Source organism: Geotrypetes seraphini, chromosome 10, assembly GCF_902459505.1.
Source record: "Geotrypetes seraphini chromosome 10, aGeoSer1.1, whole genome shotgun sequence".
Taxonomy (NCBI): domain Eukaryota; kingdom Metazoa; phylum Chordata; class Amphibia; order Gymnophiona; family Dermophiidae; genus Geotrypetes; species Geotrypetes seraphini.
In genome coordinates, this window is record NC_047093.1 from 4,667,508 (window position 1) to 4,686,009 (window position 18,502).

General features: G+C 50.5%; 1 protein-coding gene across 1 annotated transcript in view; it reads left to right on the forward strand.

The window, feature by feature from the left end:
* Positions 1-18,502, forward strand: part of USP36 (ubiquitin specific peptidase 36) — a 79,189-nt gene that overhangs the window by 27,822 nt on the left and 32,865 nt on the right. Inside the window, exon 10 of the mRNA XM_033960182.1 lies at positions 1,081-1,192. Within this exon, the coding sequence (XP_033816073.1) occupies positions 1,081-1,192 (112 nt within the window). The remainder of the gene's footprint in view (positions 1-1,080; positions 1,193-18,502) is intronic.

The following is an 18,502-nucleotide window of genomic DNA, read 5'->3' on the forward strand; positions in this document are numbered from 1 at the left end:
GAGGTACGGCAACCAATGTTGGACGCAGTACTCTAGATGCGGGCGCACCATTGCACGATACAGTGGCATGATGACTTCCTTTGTCCTGGTTGTAATTCTCTTCTTAATGATGCCCAGCATTCTGTTAGCTTTCTTCGAGGCCGCTGCACATTGCGCTGATGATTTCATGGCTGTATCCAAAAGAGATGCAAGCAGCCAACCAATTGGAGAGTGTTCTCTTGAAAATAGGATGCCCTAACTTGTTTGGATCGAAAGAGACAAAAAGCTGTGGAGATGATCTATGTGATTTAGTCCTTTGCAAATAGTAAGCCCCTGCTCGTTTGCAGTCCAGAGTATGCAAGGCCTGTTCTCCAGGATGAGAATGAGTCAGCTTGAGGGGAGAAAACTGAGGCCACAAGAGGTTGACAGGAGCAAGGAGAACTGGGAGCCAGCCTGGAGGCAGGCTTTCAGCTGTTGAAACCACCAGCGGTAACACTCTAGAGCATTTGGGAAGCTCTCATGAAGCTGAATATGTCAGTTACCAGGTCTTCCTGGGAAGTCGAAGCTCTTGTGAGTACTGTGAATGGACTAGGAAAATCTTTAAATACTACAAAAGAAGAATTTTCCTCAGAATTGAAAAAGGTTGATGAGGGGGGCGTGGCTTGATGAGCATGGTGGCCAGACGCATTTTGTGAGCTCTCCACAGACGGCAACTCTACAGATAATCAGATTGCTTTCTCTCCCTGATCTAGCTGAAAAACTACCGCCTGCTCAAGAGGAGGCGGTAGTGACTAGCGCACGGGACATTTTAGCACACGCTATTCTGCGCGTTAAGGCCCTAACAAGCCTTCGTAAAAGGAGCCCTAGGTGAATGTCTTGCTCTTGCAGATTTCTTTTTTGTGATGTTTCCTTCTGATTTTCGTAAGCAAGAGTTTTTTTTTGTGTACTAAGTTAAAATTGCAATAAAATATAAATTAAAAAAAAAAAAAAGAAATTTGGCAGGTTGCCATCTAGAGCCACAGGGTTCAAAAAAACTGTAATACTGTTGAAAAGTGCCAGTGTGATTTGATATACAAATTAATTTCCTATTCGTATCCTCAGGTGTAAGAAGAAGGTTCCTGCCAGCAAACGCTTCACCATACACAGAGCATCCAACGTTCTGACTCTCTCACTCAAACGTTTTGCCAATTTTAGCGGTGGCAAAATTACCAAGGTAAGTGGTGGTTGCTCACCTGTCAGTCTCTGGGGCATTTGCATACACTTCTGATTCAGAAACACCATATCCTCCTCTTATCCATAGCTGTCAAGCTGTTCTACAGTGCTGTCACCTGCTGGTGAAACTTAGGATTTACAGGCCCAATATTCAAAGGATTTATGCTAACTTTGCTAATCTAATACACAACTTATTGATCACACTATACCAAAAAGGTTCAAAGCAATTTACATTCAAAGAGGCTGTAAAATCTACGGGAAAATACATAGAAACATAAGAATAGCCTTACTGGGTCAGACCATCAAGCCCAGTGGCCCGTTCTCAAGGTGGCCAATCCAGGTCATTAGAACCTGGTCAAAATCCAAGATGTAGCAATATTCCATTCTACGGATTAAAGGGCAACCAGTGGCTTCCCCTGTGTCTTTCTCAATAACAAACTATGGACTTTTCCTCCAGGAACTTGTCCAAACCTTTCTTAAAACCAGCTACACTATCCGCTCTTACCACATCCTCTGACAACGCGTTCCAGAGCTTAACTATTCTCTCAGTGAAAAAAAATTTCCTCCAATTGGTTTTAAAAGTATTTTGCTGTAACTTCATTGAGTGTCCCCTAGTCTTTGTAATTTTTTTTTTTTTAAATTTCTTTATTCATTTTTAAACTTACATCAAGTGTACAGTAAATATCAACCAAATATAATACAACATCACTTGAAAAATTTTCAATATCATACACCAAGAAGATTTAACCCCCACCCCCTCCCAAATTCATATACAACTAATATATACCACATGAAAATAATATCTTAACGACAATCATCTATATATTCTTAATGGAAAAACAAGAAATCCCCCCTCAAATCCACATGTGTATTAAGATTGGGAAAAGTGTAACTTATTCATTACTATAATTTAATAAAGGTCCCCACACATCCTTAAATTTATTATAATAACCTTTTTGAACAGCCAACGCTCTTTCCATTTTATACACATGACAAACTGAAGACCACCAAAAACAATAATTCAGTCTTCTACAGTCCTTCCGATTATGTGTTATTTGTTGGATGGCAACTCCTGTTAATATCAATAAAAGCTTGTTATTATTAGCAGATATTTGACATTTAGCTCTCATAGTCATGCCAAATAAAATTGTGTCATATGACAATGCTACATGGTTCTCTAACAAACAATTTATTTGATCCCAAATAGACTCCCAAAAAGCCTTAGTCTTTGTAATTTTTGACGGAGTGAAAAATCAATCCACTTGTACCCGTTCTACTCCACTCAGGATTTTGTAAACTTCAATCATATCTCCCCTCAGCCATCTCTTTTCCAAGCTGAAGAGCCCTAATCATTTTAGTCTTTCCTTATACGAGAGGAGTTCCATCCCCTTTACCATCTTGACCCATCTAGTCTGCCCATCTGCAGTAACAATTATCTTTTTCTCTCTCATGTGCCTATCCCAGGTCTTCTTGAATTCAGACACAGTCTCTGTTTCCACCACCTCTTCCGGGAGACTGTTCTATGCATCTACCACCCTTTCTGTAAAAAAAGTATTTCCTCAGATAACTCCAGAGCCTATAACCTCTTAACTTCATCCTATGCCCTCTCATTGCAGAGTTTCCTTTCAAATGAAAGAGACTCGACTCATGTACATTTATATTACGTAGATATTTAAACGTCTCTATCATATCTCCCCTCTTCCGCCTTTCCTCCAAAGTATACAGATTGAGATCTTTTAAGTCTGTCCCCATACACCTTATCACAAAGACCACACACCATTTTAGTAGCCTTCCTCTGGACCGACTCCATCCTTTTTATATCTTTTTGAAGGTGCGGCCTCCAGAATTGTACACAATATTCTAAATGAAGTCTCACGATTAGAATCGGTTCACCGATTCACTTGGGGTGAATTGTTTTGAATCGATTCAAAACAAAGAAATAAAATCGGCTTCCCGATTCGGACCCTCGCCCCCCTAAAACAGGAGCAGCAACGCTGCTTTTGCTGGTCGGCCGCTGCCGCATCTGCTTTAGAGGGTGAGGAGGGAGGATCAGTCAGGAAGTGCTGCTGTCGGCTTCCCCCCTGGCCTCCCCGAAGGACTGCGCACCCTCCCCCTGGGAAGACCTCCATGTTCCCCCTGGCCTCCCCGCACCGTTTACCTTATAGCTTCAGCCTGCAGCGAAGATCGCGGTTACAGCATCTTTGCAAAGTGCTTTAAGCTGTTTCCTCCGCCGTGATCCTGCATCTGATGTCAGAGGACGGGCGGGACCGCAGCAGAGGAAACAGCTCAAAGCACTTTGCAAAGACGCTATAACCGCGATCTTCGCTGCAAGCTGAAACTATAAGGTAAACGATGCAGTGAGGCCGGGGGGGGGGGTGCGCAGTCCTTTGGGAGGGGTGCGCAGTCATTTAAGGGGGGGGACAGACCAGGGATGGTGGCACAGACCTTCAGGGGGGACAGGCCTTCAAGGGGGTGTGCAGATCTTTAAGGGGGGGACAGGCTTTCAAAGGGGGGACAGGCCAGGGATGGTGGCACATGCCTTCAGGGAGGACAGGCCTTCAAGGGGGGGACAGATCTTCAAAGGGGGGGACAGGCCAGGGATGGTGCATAAGCCTTCAGGGGGGACAGGCCTTCAAGGGGGGGGGAGACAGGCCTTCAGGGGTGGGGTGCAGGCCTTCAGGGGGGGAAGAAATAATGGGTCTAAAAATAGAGAAGACTGGGATTTAGGGAGGGAAAGAACAGAAATGGAAAGAAGTTGGACACAAGGGATGGTGTGGAGGAGGGGAATAGAGATACTGGATAGGAAGGTAGTTGGGAAAAGAAAGGGAGAGATGGTGGACCCTGGGGTGGTGGGGAAGGAGGGAGAGATGCTGGATGAAAGGGTAGTTAAGAAAAGGTAGATCTGTGGATGGAGGCGGAAAAAAAAAGAAAGATGCCAGACCTCCAGTGGAGGGAAGGGATATGGAAGGGGGAGGACAGAGATGGCAGATGGATGGTTAGCATGAAGAAAGAAGAAGACCCTGGCAAGCAAGTTATCAGAAGACAATCAGAGCCTGGGACCAACAAGATTTGAATAATTACCAGACAACAAAAGGTAGAAAAACTAATTCTTTAGCACTCTCCAGACCAGTAGAGGTTAACTTTACGATTGGGTATATATCTAATCATGACCAGCAGGTGGAGACTGAAAACAAAACTTTGGGACAGTATATCCTAGCCCCTCCTCTCTATTTCCCTCAGTCTTCTTTCAGTCTCCAGCAGGTGTTGAGTGATCTGTACCCATCTCTCTTGGTAGGGCTGTTGGAATTTGTTTAGGGGTTTATTGTCCCTGTTTTTAGCCGGACGGAGCTTGGACGGACTCTGTTTGGGGGTTCGTCCGACCTCGGGGGTGTCAAACCCGGCGGGTCACGAGCGGGGTCCCTCCCCCCACTTCCTCCACCTCCCCATATTTTTTTAGAGGAGCCTCAGCAGTAAGCCTTGCCCCCTAAGTCAAGCAAGGCATATTGCTTCGAGAGCCTGTGGAGTCTGTTCTGTAAAAAAAAAAAAAAAAAAAAAAATCCTGAGGTAGTGCTGGTCTGAAGGGTTATTTCCCTTTAAGAAAACTGTATTTTACTGTATTTTTTCATGTAACCAGCACTTTTTTATAGCTAGGTCGCGTATGGAGCAATTGTGCCCTTCTCCGGGGGAGTAGGCCACAATTTTAGTCCAGCCGCGAGGCACTCGCGGCCGGCCTGAACTCGGCGGTTTGGGTCGGTGAGGTGGTGGAGCTCCGTCGGCAGCGGCTGCAGGCGCCCAGAGCTCCCCGCCGATGGTGCCTCGCGAGTCGGCTTGGAGCAGTGGGGAAGCCCGGTCTTCCACAACCGCCCACGGAGGGATTCCCCGAAGGATTCCCTCTCAGCTGATTTTTTGACAGCTGATGCCGGCTTGCCTGCTTTAGCGGCTGAGACTATTCAGGTTTCTCAGCCGCTTCAGGCTATGGAGGGAGCTTTTTTGGCGGGAAAACCGCCATCTTCTCTGTCTGGCCCCTCCATTTTGTCTTCCACCTCAGGTGACCTTCCCCCTGTTTTGACTATGCAGGGGCAGGTTTCTGCTGGGTCCCCTGCTGTGGCAGGGAGTCCCTTGGGACCCTCGGGGGGGTTTTCCCCTGATTTTTTCTTTTCATTATGCAAAGCCTATTTTCAGGCGGCTGGGGGTCCCGGTTGCGCCCAGGGGGTCTCGGGGGGTGGGGTTTCCTCCGCGCTCCCTGCGGCTTTGCCTCTCTCGTCTGACGTGACGTCCCCTCCGCCGCCTCTCTTGTCCAAGCGTCCGCGGGTGTCGTGGGACGAGGATTTGTGGTCGGAGGAACGTGTCGGTCTGGAGGAGGACCTGGACCCTTCGGAGGATTTCCAGGACCCTCTGGAGGGGACGGAAGCTGGCGGCGGGTTGTCGGGTTTCCCGTTCTCCAGTGACGAGGCGTCCGTGGTGCGCCTTTTTCAGAGAGATGAGCTGCCTGACCTTATTCAACAGGTTTCTTCGGCTTTGCGTTTTGAGGACGCGCCGCCGGAGACTCCGCGTGTGGGGGACCCTCTGTTACGAGGGATCCGGTCCGTTTCCCGCTCTTTTCCTATGCATCAGGATATTCGGGATATTATTCTTGAGCAGTGGAAAACGCCGGAGACGCCGTTTCGGCTGGCGCGCAGCATGGCTCGCCTGTATCCCATTCCTGAAGGGGATCGGGCTACGTTAGCTTCGCCAGTCGTGGATGCGGTGGTCTCGGCTATTTCCAAGCGGCATACCGTGCCTGTTGAGGGCGGTTCTGCCTTGCGGGACTCTGAGGAGCGCAAATTGGAGACCATCCTTAAGCAAAATTTTCAAGTCTCTGCCTTTGGGGTCCAGGCGGCTATTTGTGGGGGACTGGTCGCTCGCGCCGTGTTTCGGTGGGCGGAGCGGGTCTTGGATCGAGAGTCTGACGACTGGTCTCTGGTGGATCAGGAGGTAGCGAAGATTGAGATGGCTGCCTCATTCCTCTCGGATGCTCTGTATGACTTGGTGCGGATCTCGGCTAAGTCCATGGCTTTTGGCGTGGCCGCAAGGCGTGTGTTGTGGCTGCGCGCTTGGGCGGCGGATGCTGCGTCCAAAGCTAAGCTTACTAAATTTCCCTTTCGGGGGTCGTTTTTATTTGGAGAGGACTTGGATAAGTTGATTCAGACTCTGTCGGACTCGAAAGTTCCCCGTTTGCCGGAGGACCGTGCCCGCCCGGCGTCTCGGGGTGGTGCGGCCCGGGGGCGTTTGCGGGAATTTCGCAAGTATCGCCCTGGGCGTGGGGCTGCTTCTTTCCAGTCTCCGGGGTTTTCCCGGGGTCGGTTCTTCCAGCGCATGCAGCCCTTTCGGGGGGCCCGTCGGGGGGCAGGGAATCCCTCCGCCGGTTCCCCCGCTTCCCGTCCTGCACAATGACGCCTTGCCGGCGCCCCCCTTGGTTCCGGTGGGGGCCCGGCTGCGCGACTTTTTTCCCAAATGGGCCGAGATCACGTCCGATCAGTGGGTCCTGGAGGTGGTGCGGGACGGTTATGCCCTGGAGTTCGCCCGCTCTCTGCCGGATTTTTTCCTCGCTTCTCCATGTCAGACTCCTGGGAAGACGCTGGCGTTTCGCCAGACCCTTCAGCGCTTGCTAGATCTCAGGGCAGTAGTTCCGGTGCCCCCCCCGGAGTGGGGCACGGGCAGGTACTCCATTTACTTTGTGGTGCCCAAGTAGGAGGGGACTTTTCGGCCCATCCTCGATTTGAAAGGGGTCAACAGGGCTCTCAAGGTTCCCTCTTTCCGTATGGAAACGCTGCGGTCGGTCATTCTGGCGGTTCAGCCGGGGGAGTTTCTCACTTCTCTCGATCTGACGGAGGCCTACTTGCATGTTCCTATTCGGGCCTCTCATCAGCGTTTCCTGCGCTTTGCGATCTTGGGTCGGCACTATCAGTTCTGTGCGCTTCCCTTTGGGCTGGCCACGGCTCCCCGGACGTTCACCAAGGTGATGGTGGTCGTCGCGGCAGCCTTGCGGTCGGAGGGCATCCTGGTACACCCCTACCTGGACGACTGGTTAATTCGGGCCAAGTCGTTGCAGGAAAGCTCCCGGGTTACGGCTCGGGTGGTGGAGTTTTCTCCGGTCGCTGGGCTGGGTGGTCAACCTTTCCAAGAGTCGGTTGGTTCCGGCTCAGCGTCTGGAGTACCTCGGGGTGCTGTTCGACACCTCCTTGGGGAAGGTCTTCCTCCCAGAGGCCCGGGTGAGCAAATTGCAGTCTCAGATTCGCCTGCTTTTGGCGTCCCGGTGTCCTCGGGCGCGAGATTTCCTCCAGGTCCTGGGGTCGATGGCGGCGTCCCTGGACGTGGTGAGGTGGGCGCGGGCCCACATGCGTCCTCTCCAGTATGCTCTGCTCCGGAGGTGGTCTCCCCAGAGGCACGGGATGGATGTTCCGGTTCCCCTGCGAGGCTTGGCGCGCTGCAGTCTGCGTTGGTGGCTCCGGACCCCTCACCTAGTTCAGGGGGTGGGTCTGGATCTTCCGCAGTGGACGGTGCTCCTTACGGATGCGAGTCTCCTGGGTTGGGGGGCCCAGTGCCTGGGTCACTCAGCTCAGGGAACCTGGTCCACGGAGGAGGCCTCCTGGTCGATCAACGTGTTGGAGACCAGGGCGGTCCGGCTGGCGCTGTTGGCTTTCCACTCCCTTTTGTTGGGCAAGTCGGTCAGAGTCCTGTCGGACAATGCCACGGCGGTGGCTTATGTCAATCGTCAGGGGGGCACCAAGAGCACTCTGGTGGCGCAGGAGGCGGCTCGGCTCATGGTTTGGGCGGAGTCGCATCTTCTGGACCTCTCGGCCTCTCACATTGCCGGGGTAGAAAACGTTCAGGCGGACTTCCTCAGTCGTCACTTCTTGGATCCGGGAGAGTGGTGTCTCGGCGCCGAGGCGTTTCAGTTGCTAGTGCGTGCTTGGGGGCAGCCCCTGATGGATCTGTTGGCTACAAGTGGCAACGCCAAAGTACCCCACTTCTTCAGTCGTCGCAGGGACGGTCTGGCCGAGGGTCTGGATGCTCTGGTCCAACCGTGGCCAACGGAGGGGCTGTTGTATGTGTTCCCTCCTTGGCCATTAGTGGGCAGAGTACTGCTTCGCGTTGTTCGCCATCCGGGGCTGGTGGTTTTGGTGGCTCCGGATTGGCCTCGTCGTCCGTGGTATGCGGATCTGGTGAGGCATCTGGTGGCGGATCCTCTTCCTCTGCCTCTCGGGTGCGATCTTCTGACGCAGGGTCCCATTCCCATGTTCGACCCGTCTCCCTTTTGTCTTACGGCTTGGCTCTTGAAAGGGGCCGCCTGAGTAAGAAGGGATATTCCGACAAGGTGATCTCTACACTTTTGGGGTCCCGGAGGCTTTCTACCTCTCGGGCTTATGTACGGGTTTGGCGTCTTTTTGAGGAATGGTGCCGAGCGCGGGGAGTGGTCTCCTTTCGCGCTTCTCTACCTAACATTCTAGAGTTTTTGCAGGATGGCCTGGATAGGGGCCTGGCCTGGTCTTCTCTTCGGGTTCATCTGGCGGCCCTGTCGGCTTTTCGGGGGCTGGTGACAGGTCAGCGTTTGTCAGCCATTCCTGATGTGATTCGCTTTCTTAGGGCGGCCAAGTTGCTCAGGCCTCCCATAAGGCCCTCGGTTCCCTCTTGGGATCTCAATCTGGTTCTCTCTGTTCTAGTGCGCCCTCCTTTCGAGCCGTTGGATGGCTGTTCGTTGAAGGACCTTACGCTGAAGTCGGTCTTTTTGGTGGCCATTACTTCCGCTAGACGGGTGTCGGAGCTACAGGCTTTTTCTTGTAGGGCTCCCTTCCTGGAGTTTTCGAAGGAGCGGGTTGTTTTGCGGCCTGTTCCTTCCTTTCTGCCGAAGGTAGTTTCTCCTTTTCATGTCAATCAATCGGTGGTCCTCCCGGTCTTGGGTAGTCGGGAGGGTTCTTCTGAGCAACGACAGCTGCGCAAGTTGGATGTCGGTCGGGTCCTCCATGCTTATGTGCAGCGGACCCGGGAGTTTCGGAGCTCCGATCATCTCTTTGTGCTTCTGGCGGGTCCTCGGCGGGGGGTTGGCGCTTCTAAGGCTACTATTGCGCGCTGGATCAAGGAGATGATTGCTTCCGCTTATCTTCTGAGTCAGAAGCCGGTTCCGGAGTTTCTCAAGGCTCATTCCACTAGGGGTCAGGCGGCTTCTTGGGCTGAGTCGTCGCTTGTGCCTCCGGTGGATATTTGTAAGGCTGCGGTTTGGTCCTCCTTGCATTCTTTTGTTCGGCATTATCGGGTAGATGTTCAGGCGCGTCGGGACGCGGTGTTCGGTGAACGTGTACTGGTATCGGCCCTTCGGGGGTCCCGCCCGTGAGGGGACTGCTTTGGTACGTCCCAATCGTAAAGTTAACCTCTACTGGTCTGGAGAGTGCTAAAGAAGGAGAAATTAGGTTCTTACCTGCTAATTTACTTTCTTTTAGCTTCTCCAGACCAGTAGAGGTCCCCACCCTGTCTGTTGTTGTTGTTGTTGGGGCTGTTGCGCGGGCAGTTTTTGGTTTTTGCTGCGGGTTCTAGTATTTTTCTAGGGCCGGGGAGTATTGAAGAACAGCGGCTGTGGCTCGGCTGGCTTAGCTGGCGAGCTGTGGGGACCTTCTTCCTTCGGGAATTTCTCCTCTGCATTTTCCAACAGCATTTTTGGGTATGTTATTTGTTACTCCTTTCGGAGTATTGTTTTTTCTCTCTGTTGTTTTCCAGTTCTTGGTTCTGCTTGGCTATTCGGCAGACTGAGGGAAATAGAGAGGAGGGGCTAGGATATACTGTCCCAAAGTTTTGTTTTCAGTCTCCACCTGCTGGTCATGATTAGATATATACCCAATCGTAAAGTTAACCTCTACTGGTCTGGAGAAGCTAAAAGAAAGTAAATTAGCAGGTAAGAACCTAATTTCTCCTTTTATCCCAGGACAAGCAGGCATGATATTCTCACATGTGGGTGACGTCATCTACGGAGCCCCAGCGCGGACAGCTTTTCAAGCAAACTGCACCACGCATGTGCATGCCTTCTTGCCCACTAGAGGGCGCATCCCCACCTCGTGGTCCTCAGTTCAGTTTTTCCGCGGAGCCAGAAGCCCTGTGGAATTTGTGCTCTTCGAATTTAGCCTTCTGACACCGCGGCTGTGTGTTTATTTCACGGTCGCTGTGTTTAATTTGCTTTTTTCTTCTTTCCTTTGTTTCAGTTTTCGTCAAAAAAAAAAAAAAATTGTTCGGCTCCGGGGGCTCCCGGCGGCCGCGGGACCTCGTTCGTTCCCGGCCGGTTTTTGTGTCCATGTCCCGTCCCTTGATGGGCTTTAAAAAGTGCACCCGGTGCGATCGGTTGCTCTCAATTACCGATCCTCACCGGTGGTGCTTGGTTTGTTTGGGTCCTGAGCATCCTACCGAGTCCTGTGATAGGTGCTCTACTTTTCAGACTAGAGCTCTCCGCCGACGCCGTGCCCGGATGGCGGAGCTCTTCTCTGCGGACCACGCAGCGGGGAAGGCCTCGACGTCGGCTTCGGCCCCAACCTCGGCCTCTGGTCCCTCGACCTCCCCTCGACCCTCGACTTCCTCCAAGCCTGCTGCCTCGACCAAGCCTGCTTCGGGTAAGTCCTCCCTTCCATCCTCGACTCCAGGGTCAGCGAAGAAGCCATCCTCGGGCTCCTCGACTGCGGGTGGGTCGTCCTCTGCCCCGCCCCGAGTAGCAAAGCCTAGTGCCCCGAGGGAATACTCGAGACCGATGTCGCCCTCCAGGGAGCACTCCTCGGCCCCGGACCTGCCAGCCATGATGGGGGTTCCGGTCTTCCAGGACTTGCTCCGAGCGCTGATTGCCTCAGAGCTGTCCGGGGCCCTCGCGCACCTGCAGCAGGCTTTGGCCTCGACTGCCTCGGCGTCGGCGGCCTCGGTCTCGGTGCCTTCGGCTTCGGCCCCCGGGGGTCGGCCGACCTCGACCCCGACCTCGGTTGACCAGCCTGAGAGGAGTGTCAGGCCTTGGGACAAGGTGCGTCGGGTTAGGAGGATCTCTTCCACGTCCTCTTCCTCGAGGTCCTCCCGGGGCTCCTCGCCCTCGGATCGGCCTCAGGCAAGGCATCGGCCGAGAAAACCCAAGCGTTCTCGTGCTTCCCCTCGGAGACGCGGTCGCTCCTCGCCGACCGGGGGTGAGACATTACGTGTCTCGGAGCTCCGCCTCGATAATCCGAGGCTCTTCCGCACCCCCGGGGGAAGGGGTTCGAGAGACTCCTCGCCGAGACGGAGGGGACGGGCCTCGGTTCCTCATACCCCGGGGACTTCCTCCAAGGGCTCCTCGGGGCATAGGCGGTCCCCGACCCCTTCGAGGTCGCTCGGTACGGCCTCCTGGGGATCGGGGTCTGGTAGGGAGCCTCGGGATTTAGGGATTTAGGGAGGGAAAGAACAGAAATGGAAAGAAGTTGGACACAAGGGATGGTGTGGAGGAGGGGAATAGAGATACTGGATAGGAAGGTAGTTGGGAAAAGAAAGGGAGAGATGGTGGACCCTGGGGTGGTGGGGAAGGAGGGAGAGATGCTGGATGAAAGGGTAGTTAAGAAAAGGTAGATCTGTGGATGGAGGCGAAAAAAAAAGAAAGATGCCAGACCTCCAGTGGAGGGAAGGGATATGGAAGGGGGAAGACAGAGATGGCAGATGGATGGTTAGCATGAAGAAAGAAGAAGACCCTGGCAAGCAAGTTATCAGAAGACAATCAGAGCCTGGGACCAACAAGATCTGAATAATTACCAGACAACAAAAGGTAGAAAAACTAATTTTATTTTCCATTTTGTGATTACAATATGTCAGATTTGAAACATGTATCCTGCCAGAGCTGGTGTTAGACCACAAACGTGAGCTAGGATTTAGCAGAGGGAGGAAAAGTCTTTTTTGTTTGTTTATTTTGTTTACACCACAGCGTCAGTGTGGTTAGGAGAAGGCAAAGGGAGTGAAGAGGCTGTAAAATAAACCCACCAGGATTTTTGAAAAAACACCTAATTGGGCAGGAAAATTGAATCGAAAAATCAATTCAAAAGGCTGAATCGAATCGAAATTTTTTTTCCTGAATTGGACAGCACTACTCACCAGAGTCTTATACAGAGGCATCAATACCTCCTTTTTCCTTCTGACCATACCTCTCCCTATGCAACCTAGCATCCTTCTAGCTTTCGCCATCACCTTTTCAACCTGTTTGGCCACCTTAAGATCATCACATACAATCACACCCAAGTCCCACTCTTCCGATGTGCACATGAGTTCTTCACCCCCTAGACTGTACCATTCCCTCGGGTTTTTGCATTCCAAATGCATGACCTTGCATTTCTTAGCATTACATTTTAGCTTCAAAATTTCAGACCATTCTTCAAGCTTTGCCAGGTCTTTCTTCATGTTATTCACATCATCCGGCGTGTCTACTCTATTGCAGATTTTGGTATCATCTGCAAAGAGGCAAATCTTACCCGACAACCCTTCAGCAATATCGTTTATAAAAATGTTTTAAAAAACAGACCTTGAGGCTCACCGCTGGCAACATCCCTTTCCTCAGAGCGATCTCCATTGATCACTACTCTCTGTTGCCTTCCACTCAACCAGTTCCTGACCCATCCCAAGGGCACTCAGTTTATTTATTAGACATCTGTCAAAGGCCTTGCTAAAATCTAAATTCACCACATCCTGTATCCAATTCTCTGGTCAACCAGTCAAAGAAATTGATCAGATTTGTCTGACAAGACCTACCTCTAGTGAATCCATGTTGCCTCTAGTCCTGTAATCCACAGGATTCTAGAAAAAAGGTTTCAAATTTTTATGAATCAAGTAATTGATATGAGTCCTAATGTAAACAGGTAGATTATTCCATATTGTAATGGCAGCGTAAGCAAAAGAAGAGTTGAGCTGTTCTTTATACCGTACTCCTCTAATCTGTGGAAAATGTAGTAATAAAGTACCACAGAATCTGGTGGAAGAATAATGCAAATAAGAAAAAGGCAAAATCAGATGATCTGAAGTCTGTCTGTAATATACGTTGAACTATGCAAGCTGATGTAAACTTGATGTAAGCCTCTCAACTGATAACCAATTAATAATAATTTATTTCTTGTATACCGCCAAACTAGTAAAAGGTTCTAGGCGAGATTCTTATACGCTAATGCAACGCTTTCATATCTTTTTAAACCAAAAATTAATCCAACCACAGTATTCTGGAGCAACTGCAGTTTTTTTGACTAGTTTTGATGTTAAGTTCAAATATTAAGAATTATAGTAATCAAGTTGGTCTCTTTGAAGATTTACTAGGGCTGAGCACACTCATTTTTGTTCAGAACTTCACAAAAGGTTCAACTTTATTTAATATACTGCAAATCATAAAAGGGAATATACACATCTCCCCCCGAATCCACGGATTCAGTATCTGCAGATTCGGTTATTCGCAATTTTTAAAAAATTATAAATAAGCTGCATTCCCAGACAGCCCAGACACTGAAAGCACAATAGTATAAACATAAACAATAATGGCCAGCAGCAATAACAGATGGTAATGGTTCACTCTTCAATGGAGAGAGACTGCTCATTATCTGCCAGGTTCCAAGATGGCCACCGTGGTTCTGGCAGTTTGTAGCTGGGCCACGCCTGGTTTCCAGCTTTTGGTAACTTTCAGGTTTTTCTCCAAAATAAAAGAAGGCAAAAATCAATAGTTACTTCAGTGCATTGTTTTAGCTTATTGCATCAAGCTTTAGTGAATGTTTTTATCAAACCAGGTAAGTATTTTAACCTTTGCAGTTTGGGAAAAGGTCTTAATTGGCAGCTTTTCTTTAAAGCAGAAAAAAAACATTCAAGGCAAAAAGAAAAAATACACTATTAAAGTCTTGCCTGTGGCAGTTCTCCTGAAGCCACCACATCCAGCTTCCTAAATCCTGCACCAATGGCAAAAGAGTACCTCTTGACACAACTAACAAAAAGGTTTCCAAAGTTCAAAAATAAACCAGAAATGTCCCCAAACAAACCCTCAGTTTCATAAGGGTGTTACAGGCACTTCACTCACTTGTGCACAGCTTTTATCCAGCTCTTGTGAGCTTCTGTCAAGCCTTTGGCCTTTGGAGTGGCAGCACGCCGTACCTTGTGGCTTTGCGCTTGGTTGGCGACTTCAGTGTCCAAGCTACATTGACAAAGTTGCCTTTTAAAGGATCTTTCTTGTTTGGTGAGGTCCTGGACAGGTTGGTTCAGACTCTCACTGATTCCAGAGTGCCTCGCTTGCCTGAGGATAGGCCTAGACTGCTGGCTCGAGGTGGCGCTGCTCGTGGGCATGATTTCCGCTGTTTCCGCCCTGGTAATAATAATAATAATAATAATTTTATTATTATACTGCCAAAGCCATGAAAGTTCGAGGCAGTTTACAACAAGAAGCGCTGGACAATCAGCGAAGAGGTCACAATTCAAAGTCGTCAATACAATCTTACATAATGGAAGAAGTGGAAAGCTATATAGATCTTAAGGTTACGTGTTGAATTTGCAGAGGTATAAAAATTCCTTAGTTTACAAAACGATTGAACAAACTCGTTTTTACCAATTTTCTAAAATTGAGGTAGAAGTAGAGACTAGAGAGTTGCGCGGGGACAGAAATCTCACCAGTCCCCACCAAAATCCCACCCATCTCCGCGAGGAATCCTTCCGTCCCCGCAAGGAATCCCTCTGTCCCCACGAGGAATCCCCTCCATCCCCGTGAGGAATCCCCTCTGTCCCCACCCGTGTTCGCCTATCGCCCCATAAAAGTTACCTGTCCCCATAAAAAGCAGCAATTACTTCAGAAAGTTTTGATTTTTTTAAAGCCTTAGTTTATTTAAACCAACAATAAGATACAATCATTTTTTTAACACCCCCCCTCCTTTTTTTAATACCCCTCCTTTCTATAAAAATATATTTTTAGTAGTAATCCATGAGTCACAAAGCAAGGGTGCACATAGGAAAAGGGAGCATCATAAACACTGCAGTGAGCATTAGAACATTAATCTACCCATTGTTAAACTGAAGCCAGATTAATACAGATCGATCCTGCACAGTCAACACTAAAAGAAAACAGTCCTTCTCATACAGAACACAACTTCCCTACCCCTCATACTGGCCCACTTGCTTCCTTGTCACCATCACCACACTCTCCCTACCCCTGATCCCGTCACCAAAATTTCTATACCCCCTTTTGCTTGTTCCTGTCACCAGATTCTCTAGCTTCCCCTTCACCCCATCCAGCCTGCCACTTTACTCTCCCTACATCTCTCTCTGCCCAAGGTGGAAGGCTATCACCTTGGCTGGCCTGTCTGCCACCTTATTATCTAGCCACCTGTCATCCCATGCTCTATGTCACCATTGCCTCATTCGCTCTACCTCTCATGATGGTCGTCATCTGTCCCTTTTGCTAGTTCTCATATTAGCTATACTGTCTGCTTCTTGTCTCTGCTATCTTGTGCCCCCCCTTCTCCCTGTCACCTCACTCTCTCCCTTCATGCTAGCTCTCTTTCTTCTCCTTACCCTGGCCTGCCTGTCACTTCCCTCTCCCTTCCCCCTAGCTGTCCCCACCCACAATCCCAAGCCCACCCCTGCCTAACCTGTGGACCAAATTGACTCTCCTCTCTTTCCTCCCCCACCTGTCACATGCAGGCCAAGTCCCAGCACTCACCATGCCTTTCCACCTCCCCCACCCCCACTAACCTGATCTCAGCAGCACCAGCCAGCTCCTGCCAAGTGGTTTGGCAAGGGGAATAGGCCCTCTCCCAGCCAGTCCACCCCAGTGCCCAGGAGCTGCAGCCATCTTCACTACGGCAGCGGGGAGCCATGGAGGGGGAGATGCAGGATTCTGGCCTGACCCGCCCCGTCCCCAGAGGTCCTTCCCTTCTCCAGACCCAGTGCCCACACTTACGCCATGCAACTTTTGCCAGCTCAGGTGGGGGCAGGGCAGAACGCAGCTGGGAGCCATCCTGCTCATCGTTTGGGCGGCTGCACAAAGGCAATGAAAAGTGAAACACCGCAGCTCCCCTGAAACAGCAACTCGACCGTCAGCTCTCCCTCTTCTGGAACTCATCACATAGGCAGTAAGCTCAACACATGCACACATTGGTTCAGCTGCAGCACAATGGGCCAATCATAAATGACCTTAGAACTCTGAGGTTGTTTGTGATTGGCCCATTGTGCTACAGCTAAACCAATGGGTGCCTGTGTTGAACTTACTGCCTACCGTGATGATCTCTATGCCTATGTGACATGCTGCTGATTCGTCGGGAAAAAGACCAGCGCCGGACCAGAAATAAGGTAGGCCTCGAGTCGGGATAGGAAGGAATCCCAGTTCCATCCCTGTGGGAGTCCCGTCAGCCTTGGAGGGGTCCCCGTGGGAGTCCCGTGGACCTGGGAGGGGTCCCCGTGGGAGTCCCGCTAACCTAGGGGGGGATCCCCGCGGGATTCCCGTGATCCCCGTTCCCGTGCAGACCTCTAGTAGAGACTGCCTCTTTTCCATCTTCTGGGCTCTCTAGAAGCAGATTCTTACAGCGCATGCAGTCCTTTCGTGGGGCCTGCCAGGTGGCTAGTAGTGCCCCCGCCATGTCCCCTGCCACCCTTCCTGCCCAATGACTCCTTGCCGGCGTTCATCTTGATTCCGGTGGGCACCCGATTGCGGGATTTTTATCCAAAGTGGGCAGACATCACGTCCGATCAGTGGGTTCTGGAGGTGATTCAGGACGGCTATGCTCTGGAGTTCGCCCGTTCCTTGCCAGACCGGTTTCTTGCTTCTCCCTTGCAGGTGGCGTGGAAGCAGCAGGCCTTTCGCCAGACCCTTCAAAGATTGTTAGCTCTCCACATGGTGGTTCCAGTTCCCTCGCAGGAGTGGGGCATAGATTGGTTCTCTATTTACTTTGTGGTGCCAAAATAAGAAGGGACCTTTCAAAGGTCCATCCTGGATTTGAAGGAGGTCAACAGGGCTCTTCATGTGCCTTCCTTCAGAATGGAAACTGCAGTCTGTGATTCTGGCAGTTCAGCCGGGGGAGTTTCTAACCTCTCTAGATCTGTCCGAGGCCTATTTGCACATTCTCATTCGGGCCTTCCATCATCGCTTCCTGCGCTTTGCGATCTTGGGACACCATTATCGGTTCAGTGCACTTCCCTTTGGTCTAGCCACATTTCCGTGGATGTTCACAAGGTGATGGTGGTTGTCGTGGCAGCATTGCGAAAAGAGGACATTCTTGTTCATCCCTACCTGAACGACTGGTTGATTCGAGCCAAGTCGTTCCAGGATAGCACGTGTAGTTTCTGCAGTATCTGCAGCCCTGCCAGGGTACAAACTCTACAGGAGGGACAGGGCACACAAGAAGGGGGGAGGAATAGCACTGTATATAAAAGACTCCATTCCTTCATCCAGAACAGAAACAACAATAAGGGCGGACAGTCTGGAGTCACTATGGGTTAAGCTGACAGGAGGGGAAGGAGCTGACATCAAATTGGGACTGTACTATCGCCCACCAGGACAGCCAGAAGCAAACGACCTGGAGGCCGAACTGAGGCAGGTGTGCAAAAGTGGAAGAGTGGTGGTTATGGGGGATTTCAACTATCCGGGAATAGACTGGAACATTGGACACTCAAACTACGCGAGAGAAACTAAATTCCTAGAGGCGACAAGTGACTGTTTCATGGAGCAGCTGGTCACGGAACCAACGCGAGGGGATGCCACTCTGGACCTAATCCTCAACGGGCTAGAGGGACCCGCAGAGGAAGTGGTGGTACTAGCACCATTAGGGAACAGCGATCACAACATGATCCAGTACAAATTAAACATAGGAACATCAAAGGTGAAAAGAACCACAACGACAGCACTCAACTTCAGAAAAGGAAACTACGAGGACATGAGGAAAATGGTGGGAAAAAAGCTCAGCAACAGCTCAGGGAAGGTGAAGACTGTAGAGGAAGCCTGGACACTGCTTAAAGGCACAGTGCTCGAGGCACAAGACCTGTGCGTCTCAAGGTTTAGGAAAGGGTGCAAAAAAAATCGAACTAGAAACCCAGCGTGGATAACAAATGCAGTTTAAAAGGCGATAAGTGACAAGACATCATCCTTCAGAAAATGGAAAAAGGAACCAACAAAGGAAAACCAGGAAGAGCACAAAAGACACCAGAAAGAATGCCATCGAGAGGTCAGGAAAGCAAAGAGAGAATATGAGGAAAGACTGGCAGGAGAAGCAAGAAACTTCAAACCCTTCTTCAGGTATGTGAAAGGGAAACAACCAGCCAGAGAGGAAGTGGGACCACTGGA